Here is a 15,707-nt window from a genome sequence, read left to right as displayed (position 1 = left end):
CGAACCTGAACCCTGGAACTTCCTATGTATTTGATATTCTATCAATAAATTATTATGTCCTTTTAAGGTAATATCCAAATATTGTACCGTATTACCCATTTGTAATCCATCAAATTTTATATTCATGTTATTATTCTCAATCTCCATCAAAAACTGATGAATACTGTCTTTTCCTCCCCTGCATACAAACAACAAATCATCGATATAACGGAAATATCCATAGACATACTTTTTATAGAAGGAATTGGTATATATATATTTATTCTCAAATATACCCATAAAAATATTGGCATAACTGGGAGCAAAGGCAGCCCCCATTGCTGTCCCTTGCCTTTGTCTATAGATATCTCCGTTGAACTCAAATATATTATTGTTTAAGCACATTTGTAGCAATTCTAACACATAATCAGCAACAGCTGTATCACCTATACATTGCTTAACAGCCAACAGCCCATCCTCATGTTTTATACTTGTGTATAAGCTCACAACATCTATCACCACAAAATACATACTTTCTTCCCATCTTATAGTTTTTATACAATTAATTAAAGAAAATACATCCTTTACATATGATGGCAGTCTATATACATACGATACTAAATATGTATGTAAAAAAATAGACATTTTATGTAAGAAACTATCAGTAGCTGAAACTATGGGACGTCCCGGTGGGGGAAACTCATTTTTATGTAACTTTGGTAAACAGTAAAAACATGGCATTCTTGGTTTATTTATATTAAATTTTTCTTTTACATCTTTATAAGAAAAATGTCTTAGTCTGTATCCTTTATCTATAATATACTCATATTTCCTCTGTGCATCCACATATTCAGATATTTTAATTTTTTCATATACTTCATTTTTCTTTAAATGTGCGTAACACATATCCAAGTATTGGATGACATTCAATATTACTAATTTTCCCCCTTTATCCGAGGGTTTAAATACAATGTTATCATTTTGCCCCAAGTTTATTAAACTATTCCATTCTTCTTTATGTAAATTATAATTAATTTGTGCCTGATACTGCTTAAAATAATAAAAATCTGCTTCTAAATTATGCAACAATGATTTATATAAATATTTGATATTGTCATTACGATATGGAGGTGTAAAAAAACTTTTTACCATAAGTTTGCTAGTATCCAATTCATTACATTCTCTATTGTCTAATTCAGAATCACAAGAAAAAAACTCATCTTCTGTACTGGTTATATTAAAATCTATAAATTCATTTCCTTCACTTTCAACATTTATATCCTTGTTATTTTTAAAAAAATCCATAAGATGTAACTTTCTAGCAAAATTATAAACATCAGCCTTTAACATGTGAATTCTGGGTAAAACAGTTGGAATGAATTTTAGCCCTTTATTTAATACATTTCTATCATTCTCTGTTAGTTCAATTCCTGACAAATTAACTATATACTCACAGTTCAATGGACATTCCATCTCGTTGTTAAAATCAGTACCATTTACCCCTTTTGTGATACCGCTGATTCCCAAACCCTCCCCTCTGTTGTCCCTGTCCATTCCAAGTACCTTTTCATTCCTTATACCTCCTTACTCTCCCTTCTTCACTTCCTTTCTTCCTGCTATCTAATTCTCTTTTCTGACTTTCTCTCTAAATATACCACAAGCCTGTTTTTCCCTCACTTCATACTGCAATCCTATTTGTATTAGACTAACTTACCTTTAATTTCTCTACAAACTAACATTTCTCTAAATATTAAATGATTGTCATATACCTTGTATCAATTTTTAGCCTGTCTTCTTCTTCTTTCGTCTTTTTCCTGGTTAGGGATCGCCACAGCGGATCACCTGTCTGCTCATGATTGGCAGTAGAGTTTTATGGTGTCGAGTTGCCAACTCGCCACTCAACCTTCCACAGAAGGCACACACATGCACGCACTCACACCTAGGGCCAATTTAGAGAGTCCAATCCACCTAGAGCATGTCTTTGGGATGTGGGAGGAAACTGGAGCACCCAGAGGAAACCCACACGACCACAGGGAGGACATGCAGACTCCACACAGAAGGCACCCCAGCCAAGGATGGAACCGGAGAACCTCTTGCTGTGAGGCAGAAACGCTAACCACTGCACCACAGTGGCCGCCCAATGTATTTATATTATGTCTAATTTGTTTTAATTATCTAAACTACAGATGTTTTTGTTTTATTTTTGACTTTTGTAAAATTACTGTTCTTACAATGTTTTATAATAATTTGCAGCTTTTCTCCTCGGGCATCCACTGAAAATGGGCTTCTGCCCAGTAGGACTTTGCCAGTAATCAAATGTCAGTAAAAAAAAATCAATAAATAAATGTGCTACCCTGTTAAAATTCAGTGTTCAGAGTTCTAACAAGGATTTAATTTCTCCTTAGATGTCTGCAGAATTCTTTCTTTCACCTGCGTAAACTACTGAATTTCTTTGTGTTTCTGTTTTTTTAGAACCAGATGTTTCTTCAAGCACAGCAGACAAGGATGAGGAAGAGGAGGAAGAAACACCTAAAAAATTCAAGATACCAGCTCATGCATTCAGGCTACCAATGCTGCCCCCTGGCATGCTCAGAAAGAGGGTATAGTTCCTGTCTTTTTCCAGTGCTTCACTAGGTGTACTGTTAGTAAGGGCTTCATTACTTTCTAGCTTTATCTGGGTAAGTTCCAGCAACAAAGACCAGTGCATCAGCTATACCAGAATGAGGACGCGATGACAGAGTCTAGGTAATGAGTTTGTGGCAGTCAGGATTACATCTCAAGGCAACCCTGTTCATGGTAAGTGGCTAAGTCTGGGGTGCTCTAAGTGGCAAAGTCTGGGGTGCTCCTGTCTTACCAAAATGGAAGTGGTTTCTTTTCCAATAAAGATCAGAACAAATATTTGTGCATGAGACACACTCTGTACATATGAGCTCTACCTGATAACTTATCATATAGTAAGTATTAGCCTGAAATATGTAGACACAAGCAATTCCTGTTACACATTGAATACTGAATTATAGAAATTACTTTGGGCCATAACATTGAATATTGAATTATAGAAATTAATTTGGGCCACAAGGGAGACCTATCTTACCACAGAATGGAGCTTCATAGTGCATTAGTTGCTATTTATGGTGTCATAATGTTGGTACCACATAAGAGAACTCTGAAATAATTGGCTGTTGTTCAAGACTTATCTTTGCTCCTAAAAGTTTTTCAGCATTGCATAGTATTTTGGCAAACATCTGCCTTTTGTAACAAAATATATCTGTTCTTCAGATGAGATGCTAAACCGAAGCCCTGTCTGCCTGAGATGGTAGTAACTCAGGTGGATGTAAAAGATACCACAGCACTTAGCTCGTAGGTGCCCTGGCTAAATTTCCCCTAGTTAGTATGAATATCACCTCGGATATCCCATGAAGAGAGGACATTGGACTGAAGGGACTAAATTGGTCAACAAAGTGTATTTGTATAAATCTATATCTTTAATCTATATATGCGTACACTCTTGAGGGCAGTTTATGCGTACAGAATCAATGTAATTTGGCGTCATAAACGATTCTTTTGTATTGGATGGCAACAACTTAAAAGTGAATTTTTGATATTTTGGTACTAGATCTGAAGAAGATTTTGAATAACCTGAAAGTGCTCATCTTCTTTTATCCTGTAGCTTTATTTGGTTTTAACCTGAGAATAAAACATTTTTTATGCTTCATCCTGTGATCCTGTGGTGGCCACACTGTTTTTTTTTTTTATGCTTTGATATTTTATATATATATATATATATATATATATATATATATATATATCTACACACACACACACACACACACACACACACACACACACACACACACACACACACACACACACACACATATGGAAGAGTGGGCAGGTTCATTCTGTGTGTATGAAAGCTAACAAGTGTAGAATAATATTACTTACTAAACATCAGTATTCGCTTGTGTTATATGTTTTTAAACAATGTAAATGCAGTCTAGCAGGTTTTGATTTTCTGTGAAAGAGAACAAAAATGAAACTGTCAGACAATGTATACCGTCATGGCTGTCAGACAATGTATACCATCATGGCTGACAGACAATGTATACCATCATGGCTGTCAGACAATGTATACCATCATGGCTGTCAGACAATGTATACCATCATGGCTTTTTTTGCTAAATTATCCCTTTATGTCTCACTTCTGCTGCCTTCCACAAATACATAAAGTACTAATTGCTAAGAAAGTGTACCCCATATTAGATCCCACAAAAGAGGACCTGGATGACAAGAATGAAACTGTGTCTCCCCCTCCCCTCTGTAAGGCCTCAGGTTTGTGAGCTCCTTCCAGTTATGCAGTGGCAGGCATTGGCCCTCTGAACCTATCTTGTTCCCTCAGCAAAGGCTGCAATGTGTGCAGTTTTACTCCATAGATCTCCTGGGTGGTCTCTCCCTTGGAAGAAATCGTCCAGGAGGCCACAAGTATAGACTGAGAAAACTGTGATGTGGTGCCTAAGAAGGTGGACCAGATTTTCCACTTTCCAGGGCATTATGTGGCTTTGGGCAGAAACTCGAAAGCAGATGTCACTGAGTCTGTGTTGGCCTCACACAGGACTCCCACTAACCAGAGCTTTTTAGTCTTTCCTAGAGAAATTCTTGGAGAGAGGGACAAATTTGGAAAGTGGGTACTTGTGTCAACAACGCCGTCCTTATAGGAACTTAATTACTTGACCTACAAATGGTATTTTCAGTTAGACATGTCAGATGAACTGCAACATGTGGTCAAAAAGTTGCTGGACAATTCAGTGAAGGAGAAGGTAAGGATTAAGGTGACTAATTTGTCTAGCCATGCTGACATTATAGTCCACCCAGTGCACAATTAAGAAGAAAAGCTAGTTAGTGTAACAGGATCTGAAATTATTATACTATAATGTTCCTGGCTGTCCTTAATGTAATTCACTGGGGACATCAGTGTTACCTTCCTTCAGTGGACCTATCCTGTCTGTGAATCGCAGTTCAGTGAGTCAGTATTACTGAGTACCACTTTCAGCGATTACTGACATTGTCCTTCTCACCACTTTCACACCACTGTGACGTTCGTATATATATATAAATATATATATATATATATATATATATATATATATATATATATATATATATATATATATATATATGTCCATTAGGAGCTATAGTATGTCTCACCTCAAATGGGGACTGCAGTCCTGCTGGAAAACAAACTATTTTAGTGATCGCTGAGAACAATATTTAGTGATCTGTATTCATTTCATTTTGTTTACAGAAAATATCCATTGATAAGTCAACATGGATCTTACTAGCCCACCCTTGGCCAAATGGCTTCTTGTATACTTCCCCCTATTTCCTTTAATAATAAGGTTCATCCAGTAGGCCAGACAGCTAAAAGCCAAAGCAATTCTGATAGCATCCTTTCTCCATAAAGACTAGGTTGTTTTTTCTTTGGCCTTACTTGCTTCACTAATGTGCACGACTATGACCTACATGGACACTGCATTCTTACCCTACTAACAAATTGCATCTGGACATTCATTCTGTGAAGGACACTGCTCTAGTTCCCCAGTTCCAATGATATCTAGGGGTCTACCCTTTCTGAAAGGGGTATTTTCTATTATCAACTCTGCCCAGTGGCCACCCTACCAAAAAAAAAAAAAAAAAAACTAAAACAAATGGACTCAGTCTCATCTTTGAGAAACCAACAAAGGCGTGAGGCTTTTTCTGTACTTTCCACTGGAAGGGCATAATCCTGAAGGCAGCCAACTGACTTTTACAAAAGTCTTATTTTCACATAAATCTATTGTTTTATTTGAAAATAGGACCCATGCAGCCTGCAGCCTCTGCACACCAGTGACTGTTCCCATACGATGGAAACGGAATGCAGCTGCAGCATTTTGGTTCACCCTTTGGAAAATGATTGTATTAAGGATGAATCTTACTGCTACACAAATTATGTGCCTTTAAAAATGTTTTAACCTTAGCAAACACCACGAGATGGTGTACTATAAAAACATGAAATAAACAAAAAAAATGTTGCACCAAATGCCACAAATAGAAGCGCTTTCATTCCAATTAGAATGGAACTTCTTCAGAAACAATGTAACAAACACTTGCCCCTATTTAAAAGCCATTAAAGGTGCCAAACTTACAAAAGCATTTAAAGATTAACACCCTTAAAAGCAATTAATGCATGAGTCCTTCATAAAACCAAATAACAATCTTCAGTAAATCCAATCTGCAAAAAAGGCATAACATATGTGAGAGATGCAATTATACGGCCAAACTGGAGGCTAAGGTATCTCCACCCAAGACCGGAACAGACAGAGATGAGAAGGTTAACACTTGCACCACACCTCCAGCCTCACATAAACCTACTAAACCAGCACTGGCAAAAAATATACATAAATACATGAAATTATACTCGGAGGCTCTAAATAAAAACTTGCAAAAGCATCAGCGAGCTCCAAAGCAGACACTCACAAAACCTTCACCTCCTGTCACAAACCAGACAACACATAAAACACAAAATCAATGTGCCACACAATCACCGCCCTTAAGGTGAAATAACATACCTAACACACTAGTAATAGGTGACTCAATAGTCAGGCACACTGACGCCCCACTCACTAGGCTGGACAAGGAGAAGGTTACTGTTAGCTGCCTGTCGGGAGCCAGAATCTGCCACATAACACAAGCACTCAGGTCACTCCAGAACAAGTGCAAATATGATTCTGGCATTGTTCATGTTGGTATGAATGACCAGAGACGTACCTCCCTGGACTACATGAAAAGAGACATGGAAGAGCTCTCTGATCATGTAGCCCAGGTGGGTATGACCCTGACCCTGAGTAGCATCCTGCCCTCACCAAGAATGATACCTCAGTATAAAGAAAAAATGATCAATTTCAACAATTGGCTAAGCTTCTGGTGTCATTCAAAGGGGATCCAGAGTCTTTCAGCCTAGGATGACATGCTCGACAAGCCGTGTTGCTTCGCAAGAGATGGCTTGCACCTGTCACCCCTTAGCTTTCGAATACTGGCCAAGGCTCTTGCTGCCCCCATAACGCCTTTTTTAGGCAAGGCTCAAAATTCAAACCCACCTCCGTAAATAGCACAAGTAAAAAAATGAGGGTTCTGCTACTCAACGACATGAGTTTAAATCTCAAAATGCATGCGCTCAAAACACTCCTAAGTATGGAGAACGTCGACATCTGTGCAGTAACTCAAACCTGGTTCAAGGCTCCAGAGAGCACTTCAGCACTACTGGGCTACAACTCTTACCACACATTTTGGCCACAGAACATGGACCGAAACACAAAAGGAGTGGGTGTATCCATATTCATCAAGGATACCCACACCTCCAGGATGTTCTTTGTGTTTCACTGTTGCAGTCATTACATTTCGGTTATCCTGCTGGCAGGTTACCCTCAGTCAGCCTGAATTCTAAAGTTTTGGGTCCTGCGTTGGTTGCTGTCGCCTCTTCCCTGACGTCAGGTCGTCAGGGGTATAAAAGATGCAGCCAAAGCTATTTTATTCAGTCTTTCTTGCCGCGCAGTGCCCGAAGCAGAAGCAGTTCACAAGTTCCGGTCAGCCGACTCCTGAGATTTTCGTGTTTGAGTTTCAGATCCGAAGTCTTCATTAAAAGCTAAGTACCCCAATGAGGAAACTTTTTCTTGCTCCAGACCAATGTCAGAAAAAGTTAATAACTGTATTTCTTGTGGGAAGCAAATACCTCATGAGGACTTTCATTCTTATTGTATTCCTTGCCTAGGCCCTGACCACGACGTTGCTAGTTGTCGGTTTTGTGCTAGATTTAACCAACACACTATTAAGCATCGGTACAATTTTGCATTAAGCTATTTTGGGCAAAGATTTAATTATACAATGTCGTCAGATAGCCATCCGACTGCCGGAGTTCACAAAAAACGAAAAGAAAAAAGACAGGCAACCGAGGTCCATAACCGACGACAAAGCTTCTCCTAAGCAAGTCGCCGGTTCGCCGGTACTCAGTGAGGCACTTTCGCAGCCCCTGACGCCCACTACTTTAGACTCACAGGCCACTACCGACTCCCACGTGGAGTCAGCCAGGCCACTGGAAACTCAAGGTATTGGAGCCTCGGAGATAATTCCCTCAGATGGGTCCAGAGCTGCTGAGCAGGCATCGGCTTCTGAGGGTGTATTCAGACCCAAACAATTATATATTAAATCGACTTCAAAGACAAAGGCTAAAACACCTTTAAAGGCAAAGAAACAAGTTCAACAGCCACAAGGACAGGCCTGCATGCCCAAAAAACAGATGCTCAAAATGACCGAAGTCTTAATTACCTTGATCAGGGGTTCCCATCCCTCTCCTGATAAGAGGCCTAGGCAAGAGACAGACTATGAATCTTCAGATCAGGTTTCCATTTCTTCTGATTCCTCTTCTGATCAGAATTATTCTCTTCCCCCCTATGAGGATTCTGATGCTGAAGAGTCAATTCCTTCAGCTTCTCCTCCTGAAGACTACTCTTTTGGGGAAACCTTGCATACCATGAGGGAGCACTTCCACTGAGAGAGCCAAGATTTTTCAGAATCTAAGAAAAGGCTCAGAGACTTCCTTTTACTACCTCAACACAGGCCTCTAGCTATTCCACCTGTGTTAGACATTGTAGATGATGTGTTCTCGGAGTCTAGTCTGACCCCTGACTCTTTACCTCTAGCTCCTGTTAAGCCGGACAGATACTACATGGTCCCAGACTCTCATAAATTCCTTTTCAAAAACCCTACTGCTGACCCAGAAACTATTTCACAGGGTCTGAAAGGAGTCAAGGCTTCAACTGCAAAAAACCCTACCCCTTCTGACAGGGGTTCTAGGGCACTGGATAGATGGGGAAAAAAGATTTACACATCTGCTACTTTGGCTGTAAGGGCTTTAAATTGCCAGTTTCATATGCTCAAATATCAGCAATATATCATGACACTGCTTAAACAGAAAATGATGGCAAATTATGAATGTGCAGAAAACAAAGAAATGCAGGATTTATTGCATGCAGCTGAACAAGCTGGAAAGCATACTTTGCAATGTGGGTTCGATTCTCTGGAGGCCTCCTGCAGGGCCGCTGTTACAGGTTCTGTCATTAGGAGGCATGCTTGGTTAAAGGAACAAAATCTGCCTGACCATGTTAAAGCAAATTTATTAGATGCTCCTTTACAACATGATACCTTGTTTGGTGTTAAGGCAGAAGAGGTGTTAAAGAAAATGGAGGACAAAGCTAAATCTATGGAAACAGTCAAGGATTTTTTACAGGTACAGCCACCTAGATTTAGCAGACACTGGCCTACAAAGAATTGGTCCTTTCCAGTCTCAGACAGACCTCAAAGGAGCAGATCCAGATGCCCTAGAGACAGATCACAGCCGCAAGGTTCCTACAGGTCTAAGCAGTGGAGTGCCTCTACCTCCAAAGGTGGATAAGACAAATCCCAACCATACAGGAAACAGTCCTAATGACTTCCCCCTGACTGTACCAAGCACTTATCTTCTGGCAGCACCCTTAGGGGGAAAACTAGCACTTTTTTCTCAAAGTTGGCACATTATAACCCAGGACAAATGGGTTCTAGACATTGTGTCACAAGGCTACAAGTTTCATTTCCATACCCTGCCAAAAGCAAACGGTTGGCCAGACCTGCCAAAAAATCAATGGGTAGAGGCTCAAAAACAAGTCACTGCTCTCATGGACATGAGGGCAATTCAACTAGTGCCATAGCAAGAGCAGGGACAAGGATTTTACTCGACTGTTCTTGGTACCCAGAAAGGACAAAGCATGGAGACCAAAACTGGACCTATCTATTCTAAACACTTTCCTGGATATACCAAAATTCAAGATGTTGACCTTACAGCAGCTTCTGCCCATGTTGGGCAGCAAGACTTGGCTCATGACTTTAGACCTAAAAGAGGCATACCTGCATGTCCCAATCAGGCAATCATGCAGAAGACACCTCAGATTCAAGGCTGGCTCAAAGCATTACCAATTCTCTGCACTGCCCTTTGGCTTATCTACTGTGCCCAGGGTCTTCACAAAGTGCCTGGCACCAGTAATTGCTTACTGCAGACAAAGAGGAATAGAAATATATCCTTACTTGGACGACTGCCTCATACAAGCAGAGAACAAGGACATTCTACTACAGCATCTGACTTTTGTGATAAGACTTTTAACATGCCTAGGGTACACAGTCAACAAAAATAAATCAAAACTAGTACCCTCTCAAGAGATAATATTCCTGGGTGCAAGCTTAAATACAACTGCCCAGATGGCTTATCTCACTCCAGACAAACAAAGGTAACTGACTACCTATTTCAAGGAAATGGCAACAAAGGCCCAGTTATCTGCAAGAAAAATTCTGCAGGCTTTGGGCTTCATGGCATCCTGCATCTTACTAATTCCATATGCAAGACTGCATATGAGGAGAATTCAATGGTACCTAAAAAGTGTCTGGACACAACATTGCCACAGTCTGGAAACAATTATTACTCTAATACCCTGCCTGCAACAGGAATTTCGATGGTGGACAAAGGCTTGTCACCAAAACAAGGGACAGCTATTCTCACTTCCCCCAGCCAGGCAAAGTCTAACGACGGATGCATCAGATTATGCCTGGGGGGCACACATGGCAGGAAGAGGCATTCAGGGAACCTGGTCCACAAACCAAAAGCATCTACATATCAATCAAAAAGAGATGCTAGCTGTTCAAAATGCCCTGACAACCTTCAAGGACCTACTTCATCCGGGACATCTACTGATAAAGACAGACAACACCACGGTCATGTGGTACATAAACAAGCAGGGGGGAACTCATTCTTACGCCCTATGCAGACTAGCCATGGCTTTATGGGACACAGCATTGACTTACCAAGTTCATCTGCAGGCATAATTCCTGCCAGAAAAGGAAAATACTCTGGCAGATGAACTAAGCAAAAACCTCATGGATCCCCACGAGTGGCACCTGGCTCCACAAGTCTTCAGCATGATAACAATGGAATGGGGATGCCTGGACATAGATCTATTTGCCTCCCCTCAAAACAATCAACTAAAAAGATTCTGCACAAGGACTTATCACAGACAAGCTTGGAAAGCGGATGCCTTATCTTTCAACTGGACAAACCTATTAGTATATGCCTTCCCTCCACTGTCTCTCTTCCCCAAAGTACTCCTAAAGGTTAGGCAGGAGAAACCAAAAATGATTCTGATTGCCCCAGACTGGCCACGCCAGTAACGGTATCCGATCTTAAGGAACTTGTCCCAATGCCCAGCCTGGACCTTACCTCAAATACCTCATCTACTGTCCCAACAAAACAATCAGATTCTGCACAGCCAACTCAGGACCCTAAACCTGACAGCATGGCGGATAATGTAGCCATTAAAACCACACCTCTCAGAAAAGCTGTGATGGATATCATTTTAGAAGCCAGAAGGCCTAGTACTAGAAAATCCTATTCTGGAAAATGGAAGAGATTTTGCGCTTGGAACTAAGCTCAAGGAACTGATACAGCTGTCCCAAATATTCCTCAGATTTTGCAATACTTAACTGAGATGCTGGACAAAGGCCTATCTTTTTCATCAATTAAAATCCATGCCTCTGCCATTTCGGCTCATTACAATAGAGTCACCACTCTTTTCTCATCCTTTATTAAGGCAGTGCCTCAGAGGAGCTAAAAACTTAAGGCCTCCTAGGAAAATGCCAATACCTGCATGAGACCTCAATTATTTCTTGGAAAAACTCACCTTACCTCCTTTTGAGCCAGCTGCTACTGCAGACATAAAGTTCTTATCTTAGAAAACAGCTCTGCTTCTAGCAATAACTTCTGCAAGAAGAGTTTCAGAGCTACAGGCTCTCATGGCTGTGGAACCCTTTATCATTTTCTATCCAGACAGGGTCTCTCTGAGAACAAGCCCTACATTTATGCTTAAGGTGGTATCCAGTGTAGCCCTTAACCAAACAATTCATTTGCCAACTTTTTATCCAAATCCACAGAACAAGGGGGAGAAAATTCTGCATTCTTTGGATGTACACAGACAACTTAGATTCTACTTGGACAAAACTAAAGTTTTCAGAAAGACAGAGCAATTACTAGTGGCATGTGCCACAGCATCACAAGGAAAGACTATCTCCAAGCAGACTATTTCAAAGTGGATATGTCACTGCATTCATTTCTGCAACTCACAACATGGCAAACCAGTGCCTAAGGGCATTAGGCCACATTCAACCAGAGCTGCAGCCACTTCTGCAGCCTTTCTCAGGGGAGTACCAACCAAAGACATTTTGGAGGCTGCTACTTGGAGTTCAGTGCATACCTTTACAAAACATTACAATCTACCTCTTTACTCTAAATCCAGGGCAGGCTTTGCCACTGAAGTTCTGCAGGGCCTCATAGCCACTCCTAATGCTGTTTAGCTCCAGCCCCCCAACCATAGCTTTGGGACTCAACCTAAATGTGATGACTGCAACAGTGAAACACGAAGAACATAGTACAGTTGTGTACATGTACCATAAATGTAGATGTTCGAGTGTATTCACTGTTGCAGTCCAGGTTACCCACCCACCATCCCCCTTATTTTTGCTGGAACTTATCTTTACTTCTCTAATCTATACAACCTAGATGGTGTATTTGCTTATAGAGGAAGGTAAAACTTATTTTGGTGCATGTAGGTTTTATTTACCTAATTTTAGCCTACCCTTTTGGGGGCACCTGACATCTGGGGCAAGAAAAACTAAATAAAATGGTGTTGGCTGCATCTTTTATACCCCTGATGACCTGACATCAGGGAAGAGGTGACAGCAACTGATGCAGGACCCAAGACTTTGGAATTCAGGCCGACTGAGGGCAGCCTGCCAGCAGGATAACCCAAATGTAATGACTGCAATAGTGAATACACTAGAACATCTACATTTATGGTAAGTGTACACAACTGTACTTTAGTGGCGAAGCATGATACCTCTGAGATCATCCATGTGCAACTAACATTGGACAAATCTGCAATGCAAATTGTGTCCTGCTACAGATCACCCTCCATGACCCAGGACCACCACTCCGCCTTTCTGGAGACACTGGAAAACATGAAGGTCCTACCGAACACCCTGATCTTGGGAGATTTCAATTACCCTACCATTAACTGGGAAAACTACTTGAGTACAAACTCTCAGGCTCAGAACTTCCTGGAATTTATCAATTCAAATGCCCTGGATCAGCTGGTAAACTCCCCTACCAGAGGCCATAACATATTGGACCTGGTCATCACCAACATGGGTGACAGGTGCTCCGTACCGGAGGTCAACCCTTCACTGGTTAGATCAGACCATAAACTAATCACCCTGGATGTCCACACCCCACCACCACCCCCAACCAAGGAAACCACAGTAAAAAACTTTTCTAAAGCAAACTTCGCCTTACTTAAGGCAAAGGTGGTAAGTTTCACAGCCCCCACGCTAAAGGATAACACTGCCCAAGATGCAGAATCCTTTACAATTGCACTCTATGAGCACCTACAAGGATGCATGGATCATGCCATCCCTAGCAAAACCAAAACTCACTCCCCTAAGAGAAGAAAACCAGTCTGGTAGACCCCTGCCATAAACAGGTTATACAACAAAAGGAGGAAACTAGTTCAGAAAAAAAGCAAATCCCAAGAAGGAAAGACATCCCTGATCAGTATCAGTAAGAAACTAAGGTCCCTCATAAAATCATCCAAGGCTAACTTCGAAAGAAAAATAGCCAAAGATTTAAAAGATAACCACAAAGCCTTCTTTAGCTATGTCAAGAATCTAAGTGGCAACTTGCAGATATGCTCTGAGATAGTGCAAAATAGCACAAAATATACTGAACCCTCTGATATTGCCAAGATACTGGCAGATAGATTCAGTGCAAACTTCACCTCCCACTCACCTTCAAAAGGGCCCACAACAATAATGGAAAAGTGTAGTGTCCCAGAAATCACAGAAGCACAGGTGAAAACAGCCCTTTCAAAAGCCAAAAACACAGCATCAATGGGGCCAGATGGTGTCCCAGGCTGTGTCTTGCACGAACTACAGAACGAACTAACCCCCCCCACCTAAACACGCTGTTCAACCTCAGCCTCTCCACAGGCTACATGCCCATAGAATGGGGCACAGCAATGGTTATTCCACTCTACAAAGGAGGGGCCACAACTGACCCTGGAAAACTATCGCCCCATAAGCCTGACTAGCCTGATCTGCAAGGCTATGGAGCGCATCATCATGGAACTCATTAACAAAGACATTGGGAACCTCCAAACACTTGACCTGACCCAGTTCGGCTTTGTTAAAGGCAGATCATGCCTACTAAACCTGGTTGACTTCTTTGAGACAGTCACCAAGGCCATAGATGAGGGAAGGGTGGTTCACACAGCCTACTTTGATCTCGCCAAGGCGTTCAACACCATTCCTCACTTGGGTATTATAGAAAACTCACCAGCCTGAACATAAACCCCTACGTCTCAAGATGGGTTGCCAACTGGCTTACAGACAGATCTCACACAGTAAGAATAGCGGGCTCCAGGTTCGACTCTAAACCAGTCACAAGTGGTGTCCCGCAAGGTTCGGTTCTGGGACCCCCACTGCTCGGCATATATTTCTCAGATGTACAGGCAAACACAGGAGGACTATGGCTAACCAAGTTCACTGATGACTGCAAACTTGGAGACATAACGGACTCTCCGGCTGACACGGACATCCTTCAAAAAGGCCTTACTGAGACAGACACCTGGTGTCAAAGTCATGGCCTCAAGCTAAATGCCAAAAAATGCAGTCATCCCTACTGGGAAAAACAAAACACCCATGAATTACCACATAGGTGGCAGCCCCCTTAATACAGAAGAGGTAATAAGAGATCTGGGGACCCAGGTAGATAGTAATCTCTCCTTTGACAATCATATTGCCAAAGTAGTTAGGAAATCCTTCTATGTGTCCCATCTAATTACTAAAGGGTTCGCATCTAGAAATAAAGAGGTTATAGTGCCCTTCTACTCGTCACTCATCAGACCCATCATAGTGTACAATGCCCCATTTGGGGTGTACCTCACAAGACACTTCCAACAGCTTGAAAGACCACAAAAGCACCTCACCAAGGGGATTACTGGCCTCAAACATATGTCCTATGCAGCCCGACTGAAAAAACTCCGGCTGTACTCAGTGGCATATCGCTTACTCAGAGGTGATCTCTGCCTGACTTACAAAGCCATGTCCAACTCAGAATTGATAGACATGCTCCACCTAAAGAAATCCAAGTCACTGCGAGCTACGTGCTCTAGTGAGCCAAACCTCAACACAACAATAAATAGAACATGCTGGAGGGATAGATTCTTGTCACAGAGACTCACCATGCTTTGGAACAAAATTCCTAACTGCATTAGGCAGAGCCCCTCACTAACACTCTTCAAGAGAAGTCTTGACGAGTGGATGGGTAACACAAAATACACCCCTGGGATCACTTCTTTTGCTCTGCTTGACAGAGGCTCAGTTAATTAACCAATGGGGTGGCGAAGCCGACACACTCTGGCTAGGCTTGTAATTGCCCTCGGGCAGATAGCCTAGTACCTACCTATGAACCTATAAATAACATAAAAGCACATACAAAAATGTACATAAAAATAATAAGTTACAAAGATACACCTTTAACTTTCAAAGCAGGTTTAATATAGCAA

The 15,707-nt window shown here is 41.4% G+C and overlaps 1 protein-coding gene across 1 annotated transcript in view; it reads left to right on the top strand.

Moving 5' to 3' along the window:
• Positions 1 to 15,707, top strand: part of LOC122812967 (nucleolar protein dao-5-like) — a 185,826-nt gene that overhangs the window by 83,209 nt on the left and 86,910 nt on the right. Inside the window, exon 6 of the mRNA XM_044085058.1 lies at positions 2,452 to 2,579. Within this exon, the coding sequence (XP_043940993.1) occupies positions 2,452 to 2,579 (128 nt within the window). The remainder of the gene's footprint in view (positions 1 to 2,451; positions 2,580 to 15,707) is intronic.

The sequence above is a fragment of the Protopterus annectens genome, chromosome 10.part0, assembly GCF_019279795.1.
Source record: "Protopterus annectens isolate FY-2018-M chromosome 10.part0, PAN1.0, whole genome shotgun sequence".
Classification (NCBI taxonomy): domain Eukaryota; kingdom Metazoa; phylum Chordata; order Ceratodontiformes; family Protopteridae; genus Protopterus; species Protopterus annectens.
Note: the sequence above shows the minus strand (reverse complement) of the source record. Positions and strands in the feature narration are given on the sequence as shown.